Raw genomic sequence first — 24,671 nt, 5'->3', positions numbered from 1 at the left:
CAGCCTGACCCCATGTAAAAGCAATGTTACAATGAACATCCTTACTCCTTACTTTTGCCTGCTGGCTGAGGGTTTCCCCAGGGGGAGAAGCCACAAATACTGTGTCACAGTTTATGATTTCTTAAAAATTTAATATTTAGTGGCAACGTACCCTCACAAGAGCTTTCCCTGGCAGTTTCAGGTAACTTTCTTGGAATCTTTCTTAAAACTGCGTGCTATCAAACTTGAAGAAATTACTGGGGTTTTGACAGATATGCAACCTGATGATCCTTAAAATTTACTTTTTCTGGTTACTGAGGAGACTAAGCATATAGTTATGAGTTTATTGATCCCGTGTGACTTCTGTGAATGGCCTGTGGACACCTCATGTCTAGGCTTTCTATTATATCTTTATCCCTTTCCTAATCTGTTTATAGAAAATATTGTAGATATTTTCTCCTTCTCCGAACATGCCATTTTTGCTTTGTTAATGGAGTCTCCTGATGTAGAGAAGTTGTTTCTTTCCCCCTCCTAACTGCTTATATTTGTTTCTTGGGGCTGCTGTAACAAATGACCACAAACTGAGGGCTTACAGCAACAGAGGTGTATCCTCCCCCAGCTCTGGAGACCAGAGTCTGAGATCCAGGCGGGGCAGGTCTGCTGAGATCCAGGCGGGGCAGGGCCGTGTTCCGTCTGGAGGCTCCAGGGGAGGGTCCTTCCTGCCTCCTCCAGCTTCTGGGGCTCCAAGCCTCCCTGGGTTTTTGGTCACATCCCTCCCATCTCTGGCTTTGTCCTCAAGTGGCTTCTCCTCTGTGTCTGTGTCTCCTCTTCTGTTCCTTATAAGGACAACTGTCTTTGGATGTAGGGCCACCCTCATCTACAAAGGTGTCATCTCCAGATCTTCACTTCATCACATCTGGAAAGACCCCATTTCCATATAAGGCACCATCTTCAGGTTCTTCCATATAACTACCTGATAACCTTTCTCTCACTAAGGTGTCCATGACTGATATGTTTCGCTATTTCTGGGTCATTAGGAGTTAACCTCTGAAGGCAAAACCATGAAAACCTGGAATTTTAAAGACTTTTTCCCAGCTTTATTGAGATGGAATTGACACAGAACACTGTGTAAGTTTAAGATGTACAATGTGATGATTTGCTATCAGTGTGTATTGCAAAGTGATTACCAAAAATAGGTTAGCTAACACATCAATCACCTCACATAGTTGTATTTTTTCCCCATCATTTTGGAAGGTTCACGCCACCATCCAGGGGCACTGGTTTTGGCGTTTTATTTTGGTTTGGTTTGGTTTTTGACTCTCACTCTCTCTCTCTGAAGGAATATAGTCCACATACATCAGCACGTGCATTTTCATCCATTTGGGGATGCGATTCTTTTGCTGGCTACTGTGTTTCCCGCTTTTTCTATTAATAACATGACCTTATAGAATAGCTTTTTGAGCAGTGCTTCTTGATTAGGTTCATAACTTTGGACATCTCTTCAAAGACAGCTAGAAAATAAAACCAATTCTGAAAACCACATTGATATATGATACCAGCCTCATGCATTTGTACATTTCCAGAAGCCCAGTTATGCATCACCAGTTTGCCCACCTTTAATAAACTCCTATGTTAAAATTTGAGAGTGGGGAGAAGAAGTGGAGAAAGGCATTGTGCAGAATGGGGTAGAGGTAGAGGAGCTTCCTGGGTAGACACGGTCTTCTTGATATCTCTTAAAATCTGGATTTGACATGTATAATTCTTTGAGACAGTAGAAGTTCTGTTATACCACGGAGCTAGCTTTTATTTCCATCTATTTTATAAATAGCTTTTATTTTTTGCCAGTTAGGAAGAACTTTGCATATGTGACTAGGACCATGCATTGTGACTTTACCAATCTTAGGTTGGAGAGATCCGTTCTTATGAAATGAGGTGGACATGGCTACAAGTGGTAAATAAATTTAAAAAAGCACTGTTCTTGCATCTTTCACCCAACCCTTGGGAAATGTTCGATGTCTTCAGTGAGGATGTACTGGAAATGCATTCTGGAAATCAATGGAAATTTACAGGAAGGCCATATAATGTGTGAGGCAGTGGGGCTGGGGAGAGGAAACATTAGAGTATGGCTTTTCGGGAGGTCACCATGGAACCAAGCTGAATGCACAAGTGTTGACTGGGGGTCTGTGGAGCAGAGACAATGGGAGTGTGGGCTTCACCAAATGCGCCAGGATAGTCGGCCTCTAGAAATGTCCCACCTGAGAGCCTTCCTGGAAGTCTAAGATGACAAGGGAGCTGGGAATTGGACACACACACACACACACGATTATAAGGCAGAGACCTCCTGAATGCCTCATCTCCAATTTGCCAGCCTCTGTGAAAGTGTTCTAAACTCTATGACCCCAGCTCCCTCTCCCATAAAACAAAAGAAGTGTCATTAAGCCTTCGAGGCAAGCAGGGTGAGATATTTTGAGGCTCCAATGGGAACATTGGAGATGCCTTGGGAATGAAAAAGCCCTATAAACTCTGGGGTGTTGTCATTAATTGTTATCATAGAGCATTTGTCTTGTGGGGTGGGTCCCTAGCCTACAAAGCATCACCAACTTGGAGCCATTTGAGGGTCTTCTGTGGGGAGAGCACAGGACTCTACCACCCTTTGGACTCTTATAAAAGGATCATAATTATAGCTGCTGAACACGGCTTCTTGTTCTCAATGAGTTTGGCCAACATCACCATAGGTCCATAGTGTTCATCACTGTGCTTTTTTAAGGTAGACATTGCTTATCCACCTCGGGCAGAAAAATGTTCTTTGCAGCAGAGTACCATACATACCGTATGGGTGATACAAATAGTTACGGAATGCATGCCCATTCGTGGATGACTTATTTATTTCAGTGCTTCTGCCATGAAGGGTTTTTGTGGCCAGATCCACATCATGTGTTGGAAGTCTGCCATGACATCTACCCAGAAATGAGTGGGTCGTGCATGTTCTTTGTCGCATTCTCTCTGCACGAACATGACTGGTTTGCAATTAGCTGTAAAGAATTGAGAAGATGATCACATCAACAGGTTCTTTAGTACTTTGGATCGAATGTCTGGCTATGAGAGAAATGTCAGCTCTGCACCTCTTCTGTTTTTTCTTTTTCTTCCCTAGGGGAGCAGAATACGCAGTCATGAAGCAGCCAATCTGTAACTGGTAAGTAGGTGACTTCGCAAACCTTCCTTTTTCTCCGTACCCCAGACAGAAGGGTCCCAGGGTTCCTCACCTCGGCTGATGTGTGGTCTACTGCATCTGCCTGACACCTGCTAAGGATAATGAGGGGTGTGCCAGGGGCTGTGGGTTGCTGGAGTCCCACGGGATGGCTTTTCTGTGGAAGCGATGCTTACCTTAGGAATGACAGCATGTGTGCGAATTCATAGGGTGAAAGTCAGGATGTTGCAGAGAGACAGGGCTTGTACAAGGTCCAAACTCACGGATCCTTGTAGGGAATTCAAGGACGCCCATGGATGAGCCAAGGCTGGGGGGTGGGTAGTGAGAAGAAAGCATGATGGAGCAGCAAAGAGCAGCACTGGGTGAGGCTTGACAATCATGGCGCAATGGGCAGCCACTGGACTTAGTGAAGGAGCACTGCAACCAGATTTGTACGTTGATAGGGTTGCTCAGCTTGGCCGTATTTTGGAGGGGGGCCAAGTGGCAAAAATGGGACAAACCGGGCCATTTGGGAGAGTTTGGAGATGTCCGAGTGAGACACGCTGTTGAGTTCCTCTGCCTGCCCTGATGGGCCTGTAGGTGGATGCATGCAAGTGGATTTAAGATGCATTTTTTGAGGCAGCACGAACAGGGCCTGGAATGGATCGGATGGAATTTGGGGATGGAGAATCAGTTTCCTGCAGGAGACAATGGTCCTCAACTTGGAGCGATTTCAATCCAAGGCTGTTGTGTTTTTCAGAGCATACGATAGACTTTAGCAGTTATGAATGCATGAGCCTACAGCCTAACATTTAGTAACATATACATGTATGTTAATTTTCCTTTTTCAGATGTTGAAGGAATTCCCAATGTTATTTTAAATATATATTTTAATGTATTAAAAAGTACAACTGAACATCAAAAAAAAAAAAAAAAAAAGCCAGACTCGCTGGTGATTTGCGTCCGATTTTCTATTTTGTTTACATTTTAATCCCAATAAATCAAATTATTAGGCCCTCCATTCAAGTTTAAATGCTATTAGGGCTTCATTAAGGGTCTCATATCATGAAACGGTTTGGGAAGTTATAAGAATTTAATTATCACAAGGCATAGAAAATTAATGTGTATGTTATACTATGTTAACATAGAATAAGACTTTTAAAAAAACATTCTGGGGGCACCTGGGTGGCTCCGTTGGTTAAGCATGTGCCTTTGGCTTAGGTCACGATCTTGGGGTCCTGGGATTGAGCCCCTACATTGGGCTCCCTGCTCCGCAGGGACTCTGCTTCTCCCTCCCCTCTGCCTGTCCGCCTTGCTTGTGTTCTCTCTCTCTCTGTCTCAAATAAATAAATACAATCTTTAAAAATAAATACAAAGCAAAAAAAAAAAGTAATTCTGGTTTCTGAGTCAGGCAGGCCAAGGTGCACTGTGCAGCGGGAATTGGCAAACGCGGATTGACAGTGTGAGTTGCTGTGTTTGTCACGTCCCCAAATGCTTTCAGGACTTGCTGTCTGTCCGTATGCCTGTGCTGCTGGTTTGGGGGCCTGAGCGCGGCCTTCGCCACGAGGAACTCCAGGCCCAACATTGTGCTGCTGATGGCGGACGACCTTGGGGTGGGGGACCTGTGCTGCTACGGTAATAACACAGTGAGGTAAAGAAGCCACCCCTGCCCCGCTGTGGAGGGGGGGGTGCCTCGGGCCCGCGGGAGCAGCTGGGCCCTGGCGGCCGACAGCAGAGGTTGCCCTGGGAAGCCTGCAGAACATCAGGACAGCACTTTGCATCCTGGTCTCCCTGGTCTGGTGGTTGCGGTCGTGCTTTTGTGGTGAGATAGCCCTAACACGACATGCACCCTTGTAACCCACGGGAAGGGCACCGTTCAGATGCGTGGAGCATGTGCACAGGGTGGTGCAGCCAGCCCCTCTGTCTGCTTCCAGAACTTTGGTATCGTCCCCAAAAGGCAACCCTACACCTAGTATCGGTCGCCTCTACCCCTCAGCCCTCATCCCTCAGCTCCTAGCAACCGCCAATCTGCTCTGTGTCGCTTGGGATTGGCTTTTTCTGGAAATTTCATATACACTGAATCATATAATGTAATACCATGCTAGGGCCACCATAACTAAAACCACATCCTGAGTGGATTCAACAACACACATGGATTCCCCTCCCAGTCCCGGAGGCTGGGAGTCTGAGATCCAGGCGGGGCTGAAGCCTGGAGTCTGAGATCCAGGCGGGGCCAAGGTTGGGAGCGTGAGATCCAGGCGGGGCCGAGGCCGGCTCCTCATGAAGCCCCTCTCCCTAGTGAGTAGACCCCGTGTTCTCCCTGTGTCCTCCTGTGATCCTCCTTCTGTGGGTGTTCTCATCTCTTCTTACAAGGACCCTTCTCCTCTCGCATTAGGACCCACCCCTGACTTCGTTTTAACTCAGTTTCCTCTTTAGTGACCCCACCTCCAGAAACGGTCCCATTCCGAAGTCTTGAGGGCTAGGACTCCTACTTATGAATTTTGGAGGACCACCATTCAGCCCATAACACACATTATGTGCCCTTTTGTGTCTGGCTTCTTTCACGGAGCATCGTGTTTTCAACGATGTGATAGCAAGTATCATTCCTTCCTTTCTGTCGATAGTTGAATAATATTGCACGGCAGAGACGAATGACTTTAGAGTTTTTCAGGGTCTTCCCTGAATTATTTCCGAAGTCTTTGATGACCATGATCCTTCTGTATACGCCCTTGCTCCCCAGCACCAGACAAATCTTATTCATGTGCAAATACATGGTGCCTCTTAGCATGAATTTAAATACCATCGTTTCTCCTTGGAATGTGGCTCATGGAACAGTCCTATATTTAAGCATATTTTTGGACTTTGAAAGGGGCTGATGTTCTTTAAGGCATTTAAGGTCTACATGAGCTCATTTGTCTCCTATTTAATTCCTGCAAGGAAGTAACGGGTAAGGCAGGAGACATTGCTTGAGAATCTGGTACTGCCAGTCTCGTCCAGTTGCTGACTCTCCCCCACACAGATACTGAGAGTGTTTACGGGTATAGGACTCTCTCCCCCATCACACTGCTGCAGGGTTGTGAGACTAGTATGTCATTCACATGTTACTAAGATTGGGGATACCTTAGCTTATGGGATTTGCTAAAAGCACCTGTGTGAGCCTATATTCTATAGATGCTCCAAGAAATTTTTTGAGACCTTAAAATATCAGTTGAGCAATGTGGGCAGTAAATTAAACTCCAAAATGTCACCATTTAGTTATTTAAAAAAAAAAAAAGATACATGTTACTACAAGAAATACAGTAAAATTTTATGTAATCCAAGTCACCTGTTCATTTCAGGAATATAATATGAACAATCGGATTAACGTCTGCCTTGAAATGCCTATGAGCTCAGACTGGTTATAGTTTAATTATACCCATGGACCTATATTAGTCTGCAATTGTTTTGCCTGAAGATATATTGTTTTAAAGTCTGCTTTCCATTTCCTTGTGACCATTGAGGAGGCCTCTAAACAGGTAGATGGATTGAAGCTTAAAAGACATGTATTTTAGATTTACTGGCAACAGAGTCAGCTGGACTCAAAACAGGATGGCTTTGAATCTTCTTTGTTTTGTTGAGAATTAGAAACCCGCGTGATGAATCCTTCTTCTGTCCGCAGCACACCGAATATCGACCGCCTGGCAAACGAGGGCGTGAGGCTCACCCAGCACTTGTCAGCTGCTTCCATATGCACCCCGAGTCGGGCTGCCTTCCTGACGGGCCGGTACCCCATCCGATCAGGTGCGGCAGGGCAGTGCAAAGACAATGTTGTCTTTATGTCGCGCTTTCTTCTTCTTTATTCTTTGCTACTCTTCATAAGGATTCTCAAAAGGTCATTTACGGTATTAAGAATCTACTTGCAGATGGGGGTTGTGTCGCTATACCCGCACAGCGTAAACAGGTGGGTCTCTTGCCAGGGGCCACCAAGCCTGCTCGCCTGTGTGCATACAATGAAGGGTTTGGGCTTCTGGAGAGCAATATCCCAGCTGCTTGTAGGATTTGCAAGTACTTGTAGTCAGAGCCTTCAAAATGTTCCTTTTGTCTTTAAGCTAGCAGAAAGCATATCATAGTTCCAAGAAAAGTGGGTCTGTCCAGTGTCAGGGGATGCGATTGGAACCAGAAGAAGCTCTTGAGAAGAACATGGAAAAGGAGACTCATACGTTTTCTCTCTCTCTCACACACACACACACAAGATGATGTTGTAGAATCAACATTATGAATATCAATTTTTATACTCAGCTACCACATATTGAACCTTTTGTGATGTAGAAGTTACCAATCTTCCCAATCCCTAAGTTTCTATCTATCTAAGTTTCTACCCAAGTATAGAGACGTCTACATAGGACCTCAACTTCAGAGGAGGGTCTGGAGGAGACATGGGTTTCTCACCATGTAGCAAGATGGGATCAAAGTTCTGCTCCATCAAATTTTTATATGCACACTAACATCTATACATATATTTATAATTAATTAAAAGATGTAACCACTTTTCTTGAAAATGGTAGGTAGGCTTTTGTCTTTTAGGATTTGGCAAAAGGCATCCTTTTTAATGTACCTGTTTCTGTTGAGAATGGAAAAACAAGAAGCAGATTGGATCACAATGCTAACTTAACATATTTTGATTTTTTTTTTTTTGGTTGTGCATGTTTGTGTGATGCCTTTCATTTATAGGTTTATTCTTGGTAGTTGTAACGTAAGTAGGATGCTTGCACCTCAAGGCGCCAAGTGTTCCAGTGGCCGAGATGCAAGGAATAGTTCAGTGAGTGCTGGAAGCCCATCAGGACCTCTCCAGCATCCCAGGAAAGTCCTCCTGGATGAAGTTCCTTGAAATGTGAGGAGTCTGGAAGGACTCAGGAGGGAGGGTGTGCTCAGCAGAGGAAGTGGCATGCATAGACAATGCAGTCAGCCATGAGTGCGCTGGGCGAGTGAGATAGCCACAGCAATAATCAGTTGTCTCAGATTACCAAACACTGTGTAAACTCCACCCCAAATTTAAATTTCAACAGAGGGTGATGGACGGACAGTAATGAGGTCTGACCAGGGGAGGGACGTGGGCTGGAAGGGTTCTTCAGAAGATGCCTCGGATAGTGGACAGAGATCGGCTTGTGGACATCAAAGCACAGCCCAGCTGAATCTCTGCTCGAAAGCTATGGCGTTGGGGATAAATATCCAAACCGTTTACCCAGTTAGAGCTATCAGGACTTGACATGGGATTGGACAGAAGAGGTGACTCTGAGTGAGAGGGAGGACCCCGAAGGAATTCATGGATTGGGTGGCTGGGGGGATTATGGTGTCCTTGGTTGAGGCAGGTTTGAAGTATGATGACCATGGACTCTGTGTTGGTCATGTTGAGATTTGGGTTCCTAAGTATAGAGATGTCTAGGACCTCAACTTCAGAGGAGGGTCTGGAGGAGACGTGGCTTTCTCACCATGTAGAGAGATGGCATCAAAGTTCAGAACCAAGGTCCAAGGATATCACCCCCAGAGTCACATGCATGGTTGTATTTGAATTTTGAATCTTCAGTGACTACATTTTTAGTACAAGTATGCCCCATGCAACATGTGGGGCATGCCTGTACTAAGAAACCGTTCATTGTTCATATGAAATTCCAGTGTGACCGGGCGTCGTGTGTTGAGCTAGTGATCCCGATCCCCACAGAACATCTGCATCTGGCAGATGTGAGGACAAGCTAAGTAGAGACAAAAAGGCAAGGGAACGTTCAGGAAAGAACAGCATGGTGGGGGCTCAGGAGGAGACCCTTCAAGGAGAGGAGGATGAATCCTGGAGTTTGTCATGAGTGTCATGAAAGAGGGAGCGTGGGACTCATGGGGTGCCTCCTTCTGTGACTTCAGGAATGGCATCTCGCTTCAACCTGAACCGCGAGCTCACCTGGCTTGGAGGCTCGGGCGGTCTGCCCACCAATGAAACGACTTTTGCCAAGCTGCTGCAGCATCGTGGCTACCGCACGGGGCTCATAGGTATGGCACGCAGGACTCTGAACTCGGAAGCATGCTCGTGCACATCCCCTTTCACCGGGACCGAGCTTTCCCGGGACGTCAGCTGGACCCACGCCAGTGACCTCTTGTTGTGAGGATATGCGTGGGGTAGGGATTTAATGCACGATTTTCCAGGACCTTTAGAATCTCGAGCAGGGTATTGGAAGAATCACGGGAACGAAAAAGCAAATGGGCTCATCCATTGCCATCACCAAAATGGAATATTCTGTAGGGGGGCGAGGGGGGGGTACACTACTTTTATGACATCATTACTAGCAGAGAAGTGAGTGCGTTTTTATTTATTTTTGTGGTTTTATTTTATTTTTTTGAAGACTTATTTATTTTAGAGAGAGAGAGCAGCAAGCAAAGGGGTTTTTACTGCCCTGTTTTAGTCTGAAAGGTGCAGGGTACAGGGAAAGCGGTGTTGGTGGCAAATATGGGAACCTTCTTAGCATCCTTAGGGTGGTGATTGGGGTACCAAGAAGATAGCCCCATGGCAAGGGAGTGCAAGTCATATTTAACTTTTGCTAAGTGAAGCCTACGTTCTAGAAACAGGTGGATGTATCTGCTGCCATTTTGTTTCTCCTGCAGGCAAGTGGCACCAGGGTTTGAGCTGTGCCTCTCGGGATGATCACTGTTACCACCCCCTCAACCATGGGTTCGACTACTTCTACGGGCTGCCCTTTGGCCTGATAAGCGATTGTCAGACGTCCAAAACACCAGAGCTGCACCGCTGGCTCAGGATCAAACTCTGGATCTCCACGGTGGTGCTCAGCCTCGTCCCCCTGCTGCTCCTCATCCCCAAGTTCGCCCGCTGGTTCGCCGTCCCGTGGAAGGTCATCGTCACCTTCGCTCTTCTTGCCTTCCTGTTTTTCATTTCCTGGTACTCCAGTTACGGGTTTACTCGGCGTTGGAACTGCATTCTTATGAGAAACCATGAAATCATCCAGCAGCCGATGCAGGAGGAAAGAGTGGCTTCCCTCTTGCTGAAGGAGGCTCTTGCCTTTATCGACAGGTATGGAGTCATTTCCGGCCTGATTCCATGCATGGGAATTTTGTCTGTGTTTCGGAGAAGTTGGGTTCATCTTGGGGATAGGGGCCTTCGTGTGTGTGTGTGTGTGTGTGTGTGTGTGTGTGTGTGTGCGCATGTGTGTGTGCGTGCGTGCGCACGAGCGCGTGAGTGTGTGTGATATTTGCCATATAATAGAATCTCTCCTTAGGATAAAATTGGGCATTAAATTTACTGCAAATTGTAAACTCTGAAATGGTAAAGAAATATATTGTGCTCACTCTTTTTTATAAAAAGTGGAATCCCTATACTGATCCGTATCACTTCAATATGGATTGGGATCTAAATGGATTCAGTCTTTGGGATTGATGTTGATTTTGGTTTGCCTTAGAAGCAGCCGGAAAATCCTTCTGTGTCCATGAATCATGAGGGAGTGATTCTATGTATAGATACCTAATCTGAGGTTTTATGTGTTCAATACAAGCCACGTGGGCGTGAAGGTAACGGTCTCCTGTCTTTGCATACCAGCTCCCTTCTAGGTTACCAACGAGAAGCAGATTGAGTTGTGGGTGTGGATGCTCATTGACCTGGTGTGTATGGGGTACAGGGGAGTGGATGGAAGAGGAAAAGGTGTAACTCTGTGGGGATAATGCGTCTGACAATGGGATCTCATCCACTCATATGCTTTGATCCTTTGCTCTAACACAGTGGTCAGAATGCAGTCACTCAACTCTGCTTGTCACTCCCATGGGCTGTCTGTGATAGAACACACCCAATCTCTAGACCCTTCCCCGTTTATAATACCCGGTTGTAAAAGCATGTGAAGGAGGAATCTTAAATGGCCCCATGGGACATTAAAATGCAGAACACAACAAACAAGATGTATTAGCATCTTAGCTCCTTCTATCTTGCTACCTGTGATTCTGTGCAAGCAACCTTGTGGCCCAAAGTTAATGCCAAAGCTCCAGCCATCACATTTACATTCCAGACAGCATAGAGGAGGAGGGGGAGGAGGAAGGAACGAAGAAGTCTTCCTTCAGAAGACAGACTGCAATCACTATTTTGTTGCTAATGCAAAGGTCCCAATATTCTTTCTTCCTACTCACGGCCTTTCTGCTGATGTCCTGCTGTGTTATTTGTTAATCTCCTGAGTGGTATTCGTCATGTAAGGACCTAGACAACCTCCATCAACTGTTCCGAGATCTTTCAGCTGATGAGGAATCCCATCCGAGGGGAGAAAAGGCCTTTGTTTGTGACAATAACTCAGTTCACGTTCCACCCCTTAGGTATAAACGCAGCCCCTTCCTCCTGTTTGTGTCCTTCCTGCATGTCCACACTCCACTGATCACCAAAGAGAAGTTTGGGGGGCACAGTAAATATGGACTTTATGGGGATAACGTTGAAGAAATGGATTGGATGGTGGGTAAGTGTTGAGAAAAACAATCTTAAGTATCGGATGCATGGGCTAGAGAAAGCGAATGCATCCTGGTTGCCTCAAACAATGGACAGCCCCTTGTGGATCTTGGGCAGTCGGCAAATATTGGTTCCAGGGAACGAATTCAAAATCTGGCTGTAGGTGCAGCAAAACCACTGACTCTTCCCCCCATGAAAACAGTCACAATTATAAATATGGGATTTTCCCGTCTTTAAAACAAAGACTCATTGTTCAAAATGGATGAAGTTGCATTGTAAAGGATACTGCCCTTCCCCATCATTCTGATGGTTATAAAAGGAAATGTGTTTTTCTCATGAGCTCGTTTTTTTTTTTTTTTTTTTTTTTTTTTTTTTTTTTTTTTACGAGAGATGCTTAGAAAAAGCGGGAGGGAATTTACCTAAACTGAAGCCATTTGTTTCAAAGTCATAAGCGTTCAATGTGCTTTCCAAATTGCCTTTTCCTTCAATTGGACATGATGGAGTATTTTTTTCATCTCAAAAAGTGTAGTTTACTTTTGAAGCACAGGATGACTTTTTTTTTCTTCTACTAGCAGAAGCTTCTGAAAAGTGTTCTGTGCAGAACCACCTAAACTAATATTCACAGAATTTTAAATTTTTTAAGTTTCTTAAATATAAAAATTTACTTTTATATATATTAGGTATATATAAACATGCATTTAATATCTTTGATATTAAATCAACTAAGAATATAATTTAAATTAATATTGAAAATCTATCCATGCAAGTTAAATATTAATGTTCATATATAAATACATATACATAAACTGTTTATATGTCTATATATGCATGCTACTATGTATATATATATATATATATATATATATATTTTAATTCCCTGGCAAATACACACAAATATTGATAACTGCTACAGTAAAAACAATTCTAACATGGTAACTTTAGTGTAGTTGATGTTAATTATCGTCCAGGATCATCTGCTTTGGAAACAAGGCATTTTGCCGCATTTGTATCTCGAGTCAGAGACCAGTTTTATGCAAAAAGACTTTCTGTCCACGTTCATATGCAGAGTTTGCCACAAAAGCTAATTATGTTTATTTTGTAATCTGTGTAAATACACAACGCAGATGCGCTGTAAATACTATTAACTGCATTTAGTCATACTTTTAATTGCATTCCCGAGCTAATACCATTTACATGGGAGAAATGAAAAGTAGGCATTTCTCTGCATGACATCTTCCCAACACGCTGTGTTTTTTTCCCCTTCATGGCTTACGAAAATCATATCAAAACCAGAGGCAGATCAAAAATCAGAGAAGTGTCTTTTGTGTGTGGGTTTGTTTCTACTTGGCAATATGATGATAAAACTTAAGATCATTTCCTAAGTTAACAACCTTCTCAGGAAGAAGCCATAATAATGGTGTCCTTGGAATGGCATGCAAAGCGAATCTCCTGAAGGCTCCAAGCGTTCAGCAATATTTTAAATTCTCTGTTCGAGGAAACTTGTACTTTAAAAACATATTTTAGCGGCTTTTCATTCTTGCCTTCTTTCCTTGTATTTTTGTCTTGTAAGAGATTTTATGATTATTCTGTTGCCATATGCACATACATATACACACACGCTTTTACATGTTTTATACATTGCATACACAGAAGCTTACATCTATGCATTTCCAAAAAATAAAAGGATTGGCACGTATTTTATTTACTTGGTGTAAGTTACAAATAACCTTTATGCTAAATACAATAGCCAGCTCTAATGAGAACTGATAATTTACATGTAATTATTCTCTTACCAAGAAGCCATTATAATCTTTTATCTTCCATAATCTGGGCTTTAAAATATATTAATTTCTAGCTGCAACGTTTCTAAAAAATGGCCAGTGTGGCTTCTAAAACAAATCACTTTTAAACAAGGAAACAGAAAGGTTAATGAGTTTATGCTTAAATAAGTTAAATCAGCATAGTTTGGGATGTGGCTAGATGAGCTTTCTACTTGTTTTTTTCAAAAACCCTTTGTCCCCAGGATGCCAGAGTGGCTCAGTCGGTTAAGCTTCTGCTTTCAGCTCAGGTCATGATCCCAGGGTCCTGGGATCCGGCCCCAAGTCAGGCTGCTTCCTCAGCGGGGAGCCTGCTTCTCCCTCTGCCTGCCGCTCCCCCCTGCTTGTGCTCTCTCCCTCTCTGACAAATAAATAAAATATTTTTTTAAAAAAAGTCCTTTGTCCCCTTAAGAGATTATCCACACATCAGCACCATGCTTGCTGAGTCTAGTGAAGTATTAATTATGGTCAGATGCTTAATTACAAGAATAACCTGCAGGTCGGATGCAAACTTTAGAGGGGCGTGGGGATAGTACATCCTTTACGGGGTGGGGCTCATGCTCTCTGGAGCAAGGGTATGACTCTGCGAATTTATTCCTGGACATGTCAGTTTTTAAACTGTCTTCTCTGTTTTATTAGTGTTTGTAAGTTTCTTTTAACTGACAGGCCTAGGGGCGCCTGGGGGGCTCAGTCATTAAGCATCTGCCTTCGGCTCAGGTCATGATCCCGGGGTCCTGGGATCGAGCCCCGCATCGGGATCCCTGATCAGTGGGAAGCCTGCTTCTCCCTCTCCCACTCCCCCTTCTTGTGTTCCCTCTCTCGTTGTGTCTCTCTCTGTCAAATAAATAAATAAGATCTTAAAAAAAAAACAAAAAAACTGACAGGCCTAATATTTAAAGGTTATTTGAATTTTGAGTGATGATGATGTATTCTACATACTAGTTCATACTTTCTAATATATTGTATGCGTATATGTAGTGTGTGTATATAATGTGTGTATATAATATTATGTAATTTGTAAAATAAATACATATTCTTATATATGGTATAATATATATTTCTTACATGTAGTATATGTCATATTTTATATATATTATATATTATATTTCTTAAATATTAGATAAGAAAATCATTCATTACAAACTAAAATGATATAGTAAATGTTATATCATAAAATTACATATTACACGATAAAAAATTTTCTGTTAGTATTATATAATAAGTAACCATTATATAATACTATTATATAGTATATAATCATCAAACACTATACAATATTTTAACAGATTATTTGTATTCTGTAATAGATTATATTATATATTTAATATAAAATTTCAAGATATTATTAATTATAACTTATAGTTATAATTATTTCATTATACTTACATATCAAATATTACATATTTGTATATCATATATTACATATTACCATATAATATTCATAATATAGGAACTATATAGGATTATAATACATAATTTATATTTTGTATATTTATATACAAATAATATATTTATCATATATTATAGTATATATTCTGTATTATAGTTTATTATGATTTAAAATATAATATAGAAACATCTTTTATATTTTTAAATAGAATTATATTTATTATATTATTATGTATAATATTTATTATATTATTAGATATAAATAATTTATATTATACTATTAGATATGAAAATTTATATTATATATATTATTATTTTTATTATGTATTTGTATTGAATACATGCTTTTATATACATATATAAAATATTATATAGTGTAAAATATATAACAAATAATTATAAATATATAAAGCTCAATTTTATATTGTACACTATCTAGTATACGTATTCTATGGCATATAGGATTTATTTATGTCTCTACTGTATAGATACTTATATATACTACACATGTATTAGAGTATATGATCATGATTTATTATATATTATGATAGCCTATACAATAAAATAACCCTCAGTTATATTGTTATGCTAACAAATGCCTAATAATAATCACGTCATAGACTGACAGTGGTCCACGGTGAAAGGCGAGAGTTTCTTGTTTCCCCCCGCACCAGGTAGGATCCTGGAGACCCTGGACCAGGAGCGCCTGGCCAACCACACGCTGGTGTACTTCACCTCAGACAACGGCGGTCGCCTGGAGGTGCAGGAAGGCAAGGTCAAGCTGGGTGGTTTCAACGGGATCTACAAAGGTGATGTGCAGAGAGTCCATGTGTTTTAGTTTAATCCCTCAGTGGGGGTCTACTTCGTTTTGCCTGCACGTGCATTCATTTGCAAACTTGGTTTGGAGGTTTTTGTGGGAGTTATACTCTGTTATGAAAGTGGATGGAACAAGGTGCATGTTTGGGGGCAATGTCTGAGAATTTAAGACAACAATGCCTGAAGTAATGAGAGCCTCTTGAGTGTAAATGCAGAGGTTCTCCATGACCATCTAAAGCAGGTCTCTCGGGCTTGGCACCCTGAGCATTTGGGGCTGGATGACTCTTTGATGTGAGACGTTCTAGGCACTGTAGGGTGTTGAGCAGTATCCCTGATGTTCACCCTACAGTTGCCGGGAGCACCTCCCACTCCCCTCCCTATCAAAATAGTGACAACCTAAACTGTCTCCAGACATTGCCCAGTGTCCTGTGGGGCCAAAGTCCTCTCCAGCCGAGAACCACTTGCTCTAGTATAATACTAACCTCAGTACCCAAATCCAGGTTTTTAGTGGAATGAAATCAATTATGTTATCACTATGCTTCAAACACTGTGAAATGATCAGGAAATGAGGTGTTCATTTGGAGAGGGTGCCTTCCTCCTCATTGCGAGTGGATTCTTCCGACATCTTTGATGTACTCTCTGCTGGATTATTCAGCAGCTCCCCTGAGCCTGCCCTTATGGATCAGCAAAGCAGATCAAAAAGAAGAGTTTAAAAATGAATTTGGTGTTTGCTACTCCCCTCCTACCTCCCCCAACCCCAATCAAAAAAAAAAAAAGTAAAATGGTGTCAAAGTTGTCATCATTACAAAAATCAGAACTTTAGGAGCTCCTCGTACTTTATGAAACAATTTAGGATAGAAAGGTAGATGATGGATAGATGGATGGATGGATGGATGGATGGATGGATGGATGGATGGATGGAATAGATAGATGATTGATAGATGGATAGATTATAGCTAAATAGATATAATAGAAACATTATATATTGTGATTGACAGCAAGTGAGATCCTAAATATATTCACCTTTTCTAGTGGGTCATGTTTGCTGTAGACAACATACTGTTTCCCAGCGTAGAATAAATTGGTGACAAGCCTAGTAGCAAAGGTGTGCAATAAAATTAATATATGCCATTATGTATGCCATCAAACGAGAAGTGATGATTTTAACAGTGACATTGCTTGTGTGTGGGCATGTGGTGGGGGTTGTGTGTGCATAAAACCGTCACTCTAAAAAGTGCTTTCACATAGCTCTCAAAGAGGTACAGCAAAATTGTTGTGAGCAGATTTTACCTTTGGAACTGGCCTCCAGATCACCAGGAGGAGCTGAGTCCATTTGAGAGACAAATTTGGGTGTTTGGGTAGAAGGTTAGACTTGTTGTAGGTGCCTAACACATCACTGGCTATTAAATATGACCATGAAAATGTCAAGGTGGGGGGCGCCTGGGTGGCCCAGTCATTCAACGTCTGCCTTCGGCTCAGGTCATGGTCCCAGGGTCCTGGGATCGAGCCCCGCGTCGGGCTCCCCGCTCGGCGGGAAGCCTGCTTCTCCCTCTCCCACTCCCCCTGCTTGTGTTCCCTCTCTCGCTGTGTCTCTCTCTGTCAAATAAATAAATAAAATCTTTAAAAAAAAAAAAGAAAATGTCAAGGTGGGTTTATGTTTAGTTTTTTGTTTGTTGCTTATTGGTATACAAACATAAATTCAGCGCAGGGAGCTTGTTAAGTTTTCCAGAAAGAACGGTGCTGATGACCTCAGACGGCTTTGGATACTGGCTAGACCGGAGTCTTTGTCCCTAAATGTTTTCCCATTTAATGTCTCCCCCCTTCTGCCTGGAGATATCCCATCTCGTCTTTTCTTTGTAATTCATACTGCCAGAGTGACCAGCACGTAAAAGGTGTTCCATGAACATTTCATGTTTGTTCTACTTTGGAAGAGTTTCCTCCCACCCCACCCAGAGAATCTCATTGTTTTCCCTTTAAAAAGTCTGTATGATCCTGACTATGTCATTTGGCTTAGAATTGTATCTCTATTCTGCAATGAACATCTTGACTGTAGGATAGGTCCTAAAGCACGGGCTCATCTATTTTGTGCTCGGAAACACCTGAAATGTCCTCTGTCTGAGATGGAATCCTCAATGCTTTATTCACCTCTGCACCATTCACGAGCCCATGACCTCTATCTTTGTCCGTATGGGGGATCACTGAATGAAGTCCAAATTCCTTATTTTCTCTCAAGGATCAGCATGGCCCAGGTAGAACCTATTTCTCTGGTCTTGTTTGGAGCCTCACTTACTTACCCATCTTTTAGAGCCCAGTGTGATTCCAATAAAGACTGAAGATTTGCCGGCTTACAGAATGCTCTCTTTTCTCGTAATAGTGAAACCCCGTGGCACTCACTGGCACAAAATAACGCACCGTATTAGGACATCACTTGTTTTTATTGGTTATAGATGGGTTTGTCGCTTGACGGCCAGATGTTCACAAGTCGAGTTTCAACTTCTGGAAAGCAAGAAACATATCTCAGTTTGTCTGTATCTCTCTGTGTGTGTGAACGTAGCACATTGGCAGGAATTTGACAAGTGACAGAAAACGTTCCATCTAGATGTAATTTCCAGCTGAGTGGAGAAATATGGCTGACTTGACTTCATCTTTGATTTGATTTTTGGTTTTAGGTGGCAAGGGGATGGGCGGATGGGAAGGGGGCATTCGTGTCCCAGGAATATTCCGGTGGCCGACCGTCCTGGAGGCTGGGAAAGTGATTGACGAACCAACGAGCCTCATGGACATTTACCCGACACTGTCTTATGTAGGTGGAGGGACATGGCCGCAGGACAGGTATATGGAAACAGCATTTGTCCTTAACCTATAGGCAGATATATCTGACCCGCGCTTGGCTATACCAGCACATGTTCTGTGTGCATGTGTGCTATATGACTTAACTTTCAGTAATCGGCTAGGATTGCCAGACAGCATCTGTCTCCCCTTAAGAGATGGTGGGGTAGCTTTGCCTGTTTCCGTCTTAGAATATGTTCTACTCTGTCTCTCATACTTACACAGACGTAGGCTCTGTTGTCCTCATGGTTGGGATCGACTCTCATTCGGTTGTATATCCCCCACAGCACCCACACCATTAAGCAAATACTTATTAGGTGAACTACGGAATAAAAGTGAGTACGTGTTAATGTACGTGTGATGAATTATGGCTTATTTCTCTGTGGGCTTTGAGACGCGTAAATGCATTTCATGCTCTAATGATGAAATTCCATGTGTGCGGACTAGTGTCTATTCATCTGCGGCAACGTTTTATTTGAATCAAATGAGTGTCAAGAGCTCTTTTTCTTCTCCCCTTCCTTCCCCTTCCCTTCCCCCTCCTATCACAATATGTGTGACCAACCCAAGCCTCTCTCACCACTTTCTTCATCTCCCTCTCTCCTAAGAGTCATCGACGGTCGGAACCTAATGCCCCTGCTGGAAGGCAGGGCGTCCCACTCGGAGCATGAGTTCCTCTTCCATTACTGTGGGGTCTACCTGCACACAGCCAGGTGGCATCAGAAGGACTGTGAGTATGAACATGGCAGACGTGGGGGAACACGATAAAGGCACAACCCTGTTTCCTTTTCGTCTTGGGGGAAGTTGGGCCATGGACAAACAGCACCCAGCCATGATGGTTCTTTTCCCTTAGGGAAGTCAGTTAAGCAGCCATTGCTCTGTGGTAGATTTTAGAGGTGTGTGCAAGCTTGCATGCACGAATACGTCAGAGAGAGAAAGAGACAGAGAGAGAGAATATGAATATCCACTACTAAGGACACAGAAATAATTGGCAACAAGGAGTAAAGTCTGCAGTGTGACCCACACAGCCGTGACTGCCCCCTTCCAGTTCATCCTCTCTGCCTTACCTTCGTGCTATAGGAGTCATGGAAACAAATATAAATTAACAAGAGATATTCAGGGGCGCCTGGGTGGTTCAGTCGTTAAGCGTCGGCCTTCGGCTCAGGTCATGATCCCAGGGTCCTGGGATCGAGCCCCGCATCGGGCTCCCTGCTCGGCGGGAAGCCAGCTTCTCCCTCTGCCCACTCCCCCTGCTTGTGTTCCCTCTCTCGCTGTGTCTCTCTCTGTCAAACAAATAAATAAAATCTTAAAAAAGAGAGAGAGAGAGATTCATTTCCTTACATCTGTAGACCCCAGAATTCTTAGTTGATGGGAGTTAAGTTAATTTTCAGAAAATATACGGATTTATCTCTCATGTGACCCATCACCTGTGGCGTGATCCACTCTTCAGGTCAGTGTGGATGAATCTCCCCCATAAAACTAGAACAAACCAACAAAAATCTCTTCCTTCTAGATTCTATATCAGTTAGGGGCATGGTCAATGGTAAGTAACAAAACAAAACAGCTCCCCTCAACAACAAAAGCTTCCCAAATTTAACTACAGAGGGTTAAACAAATAGAATTTTACTCATATTATCATAGTGAGGATTTCAGAAGTTGGAAGCACAGAGCTGTTACCGTGCTCAATGCCATGACCAGGATCTGGGTTCTTTCTCTATTTCCACTCCGCCCTCTCTGGCGTGCCGGTTTTCATTCTCATGCTCCTTCTAAGGCTCTGGTTGCAAAGTGGCTATTGTTTCTCCAACCATCACTTCTGCACTCCATGCAGGAAGGAGAGAGAAGAGCAAACGGGGTAAAGGGATGAGCCAGGTGATTTAGCCTAATTTTATTAGAAAAGCATAGCCTTTCTACAAAACCCAACCCACAGACTTCTGTGCAAGCCTCGTTGATCAGAGGCTTGGAAACACGTTTTCCATCTAAAATTGATCTCTGGAAATAGAACTGCTAACCGTTTATATGCAGGAAGAAAGAAAGGAAACAAGGAGGGAAAAAAGAAACAGGGACAGAGGGAGGAAGAAAAGAACAGGGAATGATGGGTCCTGCCAAGTCACCGTTGTCAATATCAGACCTGAAAGTGGTAATTAGCCTTAGAAAATTTTCTACTTTGCCTATACCCCGTCAGAGCAAAGGAGTGATTAGAGTTAGAATTTCCAGGATCAGGGGCTCCTGGGTGGCTCACTTGGTTAGGGGTCTGCCTTTGGCTCAGGTCATGGTCTCAGGGTCCTGGGATCGAGCCCTGCATCCGGCTCCCTGCTCCGTGGGGAGTCTGCGTCTCCCTCTGCCCCTCCCCCAGCTCATGCCCACGCACACTCTCTCTCTCAAATGAATGACGTAAATATTAAAAAAAAATAAACTAAAACAAAGTATCAATTTTTGGCCAAAGTGTTCGAGAAATATATTTTCAAGGGAAAGAGTCCTCAAATGAGAAGAAATATGGCATTCCAGGGGAGCCCTGTTTTCCAGGTGCAACCGTGTGGAAGGTCCATTACGTGACTCCCAAGTTCTCCCCAGATGGAGCTGACGCCTGCTATGGGAGTGGAATCTGTTCGTGTTCTGGAGATGTCACCTACCACGACCCTCCCCTGCTCTTCGACATCTCCAGAGACCCTTCTGAGGCCCGACCTCTTAACCCTGACAATGAAGCTTTATTTGACTCGGTTGTCAAGAAAATCGAGGCGGCCATCAAAGAGCATCGCAGGACGCTCACACCTGTCCCACAGCAGTTCTCGGTGTTCAACACCATCTGGAAACCATGGCTACAGCCCTGCTGTGGGACTTTCCCCTTTTGTGGGTGTGACAAGGAAGATGACATCCTTTCCACTGCTTGGTGAGCAGAAAGGGAACACTGGTTGCCCACCACCAACACACTGTTACAGAGGGCATGGGAAGAACTCTCAGCTGACTCATTCATTCCATGTGGGACAAATAATTATGCCCTCCACCATTTTTTTTTTAAACCCTCAGATTTCAGTTCTTTCTTCAAGTCATGTCCAGGAGCTCAGTGACGTGAAAGCGGACCTGGACACCAGTGCACTTAGAGTAGAGCATTTGTGGTGTCGTGTTTTTATATATTGTGTCATTGTTCAAGCAAAAAGATAGACCAAGGTGACCTTCTGCAGATTCTTATGGATCTGTGGTTCTTAGAAGGTGATTAGAAGTGGTAGGTCTGATGGCATTGTTTTTATGCGGTTATGGTAGAAACTTCTACTTGCGGATCCTCAACCCAGACATCTTATTTTTGTCATCAGCGATGATAAGTATTTTGTTTCAGCCTGAAGCAGATGGTGTACATAACCCTGGAAGTGATGTCATACTCATTTCCACTCCTTGCTTTCCTCTTTTCATCTTTCCTTCTGTTCCTGTCTTACAAAATGCCTCTCTACAAGTCTTGGTTCTTCTTCCTGCTAACCTTTGATTGGGGAGGACTTGTTGTGTCTTGGTGTTTTTATGTGTAAAATGGGGGAAAACCAGTGTTTATTGCATGTAGTAGGTGTGAGCGTTACATGCATTAATTCACCTGAAATCACCGTATGTACAGTAAGCACTCAATCAGCGTTATTGTAACGAATGTTGTAATTGTTGTCAATTGTAATTCATCATATTTCGTGAAGTACAGAGTAGGAAGCATATAGAAGAGGCAATATTTAAAATAGAGAAATAAAGGGGTGCCTGCATGGCTCAGTCGGTTAAGCGACTGCCTTCGGCTCAGGTCATGATCCTGGAGTCCCGGGATCGAGTCTCACATCGGGCTCCCTGCTCGGCGGGGAGTCTGCTTCTCCCTCTGACCCTCCTCCCTCTCGTGCTCTCTATCTCTCATTCTCTCTCTCAAATAAATAAATAAAATCTTTAAAAAAAAATAAATAAAAAATAAAATAGAGAAAGATGGATGAAAAAGGTTTTCAATTGATGAAAGGCATTCTGGAAGCATACTTAGAAAACAATTCTAAGCAGCATAGACAAAAATAAATCCATACCTTGAACAATCATGGGAAAACTGCAGACTACAAAAGACCAAGGAAAGATCTTTAAATCAATCAGAGGAAAATAAAAAGTATTAAAACAAAAGTAGATTTGCTAATGGCCCCAAAGGAAGCCACAAGACAACAGAATAATCTGCTCAAAGTGTTGAGAGAAAACTGTCAACCCAGAGTTACCTACTTAAGTTATTTGATAATGATGGTGAAAAATTTAAAAACACATACAGCTATTATTTTGGAGTTTTTATCCTTTTACCTGCTTTTGTGTATTTTGAAGCTCTCTGGTATTAGAAGTTTTTTGAACAATTGTTTTCCTAATGAATCTAACCTTTGATCATTATGTAATTTATCTCTTTATATCTGGTCATGTTCTTTATCTTCAAGTGCAGTTAAGCTGAAATGAACATAGCCTTAGTGTTAAAATTTAATTAAATTAAAATTTGCTTTAAAAAAACTAAAATTTACTTAGTATTTAAATGGTGTATGTTTTCTCATCACTTTAACCGAGGTGTGGCTTTATATTTAAACTGCTTCTCATTGTCTGTCAACTATTCTTAAATAAAAAAAAAAAATAGACTAATCAAAAAAAAAAAAATAGAGTGCCCCTTTTCTAGACATCGTATAATTGGGTCTTGCTTTTTTATCCATTCCGATAATCTATGGTATGAATTGGAATATTCTGTCCATTAACATTTAGTGCAATTATTATTGATATGATTGGATCTGGGTCTTCCAATTCTGTTTGCCCCAGCTATTGCTATGTTTCTTACTTTTTTGTGTTACCCGATTTTTTTTTCTTTTAGAATATTCTTTTTATCGTTTGTCTTTTTGGTATTCCTCTGCATTTTTTCGTGCTGGATCTCTAGAAATTTAATATATATGTTTAGCTTATTGTGGTCTAATTAGAGTTAATATCGTATCACCTCCCATAAAATGGAAAACTTTGTTACTCTATATATTTATTTGTGAGCACTCCCTCAATCTTTACGCTCTAGGTGTTATATGTATTACAACTACATGCGTTATGTCGCCCCCAGATAGTATGATTGTTTTGCTTTAAACCAGGCATATATTTTAAAGAAATCAAGAGAAAGAGTCGTCTCTTACGTTTAGCTCACTATTGACTATTTTTCACATTCTTTGTATCTGGGGGGACTTGTGATTTCATCAGTCATCATTACCTTTCAGACTAAAGATATTACCTTAGCCTTTTTTTACAGCGCAGGTCTTTAGATGATGACTTCTCTTACCTTTAACGTTTTCCTGAATATCTATCTAAAAATGTTATTCCATCTTCATTCCTGACAGGTACTTTCACAGGTTACAGATTTAAATGTTGGTTTTTCTTTGATTTTAGCACTTTAAATATGTTGATCCCTCAGTCTCCCGATCTTTCACAAGTAATCGGCAGTTGTTTGAATTGATGTTCCCTTGGATCTCACGTATTATTTTTCTTGGGCTACTTTCAAGATTTTCCTTCTGTATTTGGTTTTTAGCGTTTTGTTTACAATGGGCCTAGACATGTTTTTCTTCCTATTTATCGTACTTGAGTTTTGCGGAGCTTCCTAAGTCTGTAAATTTATGGATTTCAGAAAATTTTGGAAATTTTCTATTTATTCAAATAATGTTTCTATCGTATTCTCTCTCCCTTCTCCTCTGTGACTCTAATTTAGACTTTTTGATATTGTTTTATAAGACTTCCTTTAAATTTTTTTTCTTCCTGATCTGAAAATTGAATAATTTCTGCTGATCTGTTTTCAGATTATGGACTCTCTCCCCTTTGTTCTCTGTTTAGTTCTTAGGCATTTACAGGGAATTTTTATTTAAGTTCTACATTTTAATTCTAGAATTTACATTTAGTTCATATTTGATCTTACTATGCCTTTGCTGAGATTTACTATTTTGTTTTTGATATGAACATATTTTTCTATATCTCATCGAGCGTAAAGATAACAGTTGCTTTAAAGTCCTTGTCTAGGTCATCCTGGGGTTGGTTTCTGTTGAAAAACAGAGGTGGGTCACATTCTCCTGACTCTATGTACACGGAGTAATTTTGGACTCTGTGTTGGACATTTTGAAAGTGATGCATGGGGATTCTGGTTTCTTTTATAGTCATCAAAAGAGTGTTGATGTTTTTCGTTTTATCAGGGAGTTAACTTGGT

General features: G+C 42.1%; 1 protein-coding gene across 1 annotated transcript; it reads left to right on the top strand.

The window, feature by feature from the left end:
- Positions 1 to 3,134: 3,134 nt before the first annotated feature.
- On the top strand, positions 3,135 to 21,363 carry ARSH (arylsulfatase family member H). The gene is made up of 10 exons (XM_027608688.2): positions 3,135 to 3,172; positions 4,668 to 4,817; positions 6,825 to 6,946; positions 9,059 to 9,184; positions 9,794 to 10,217; positions 11,498 to 11,638; positions 15,509 to 15,639; positions 18,316 to 18,478; positions 19,081 to 19,202; positions 20,996 to 21,363. Exons 1-10 carry the CDS (start codon positions 3,150 to 3,152, stop codon positions 21,361 to 21,363), a joined length of 1,770 nt encoding a protein of 589 aa, XP_027464489.1. The 5' UTR covers positions 3,135 to 3,149.
- The last annotated feature ends 3,308 nt before the right edge of the window (positions 21,364 to 24,671 follow it).

Source organism: Zalophus californianus, chromosome X (assembly GCF_009762305.2).
Source record: "Zalophus californianus isolate mZalCal1 chromosome X, mZalCal1.pri.v2, whole genome shotgun sequence".
NCBI classification, from domain to species: Eukaryota; Metazoa; Chordata; class Mammalia; order Carnivora; family Otariidae; genus Zalophus; species Zalophus californianus.
This window is presented reverse-complemented; position numbering and strand designations above follow the sequence as displayed.

Coding starts and splice junctions, on each gene's coding strand:
- ARSH (XM_027608688.2), top strand. CDS start 3,150: ATGAAGCAGCCAATCTGTAACTG. Junction 9,185..9,793: donor CTACCGCACGGGGCTCATAG/GTATGGCACGCA, acceptor TTTCTCCTGCAG/GCAAGTGGCACCAGGGTTTG. Junction 18,479..19,080: donor GGGACATGGCCGCAGGACAG/GTATATGGAAAC, acceptor CTCTCTCCTAAG/AGTCATCGACGGTCGGAACC.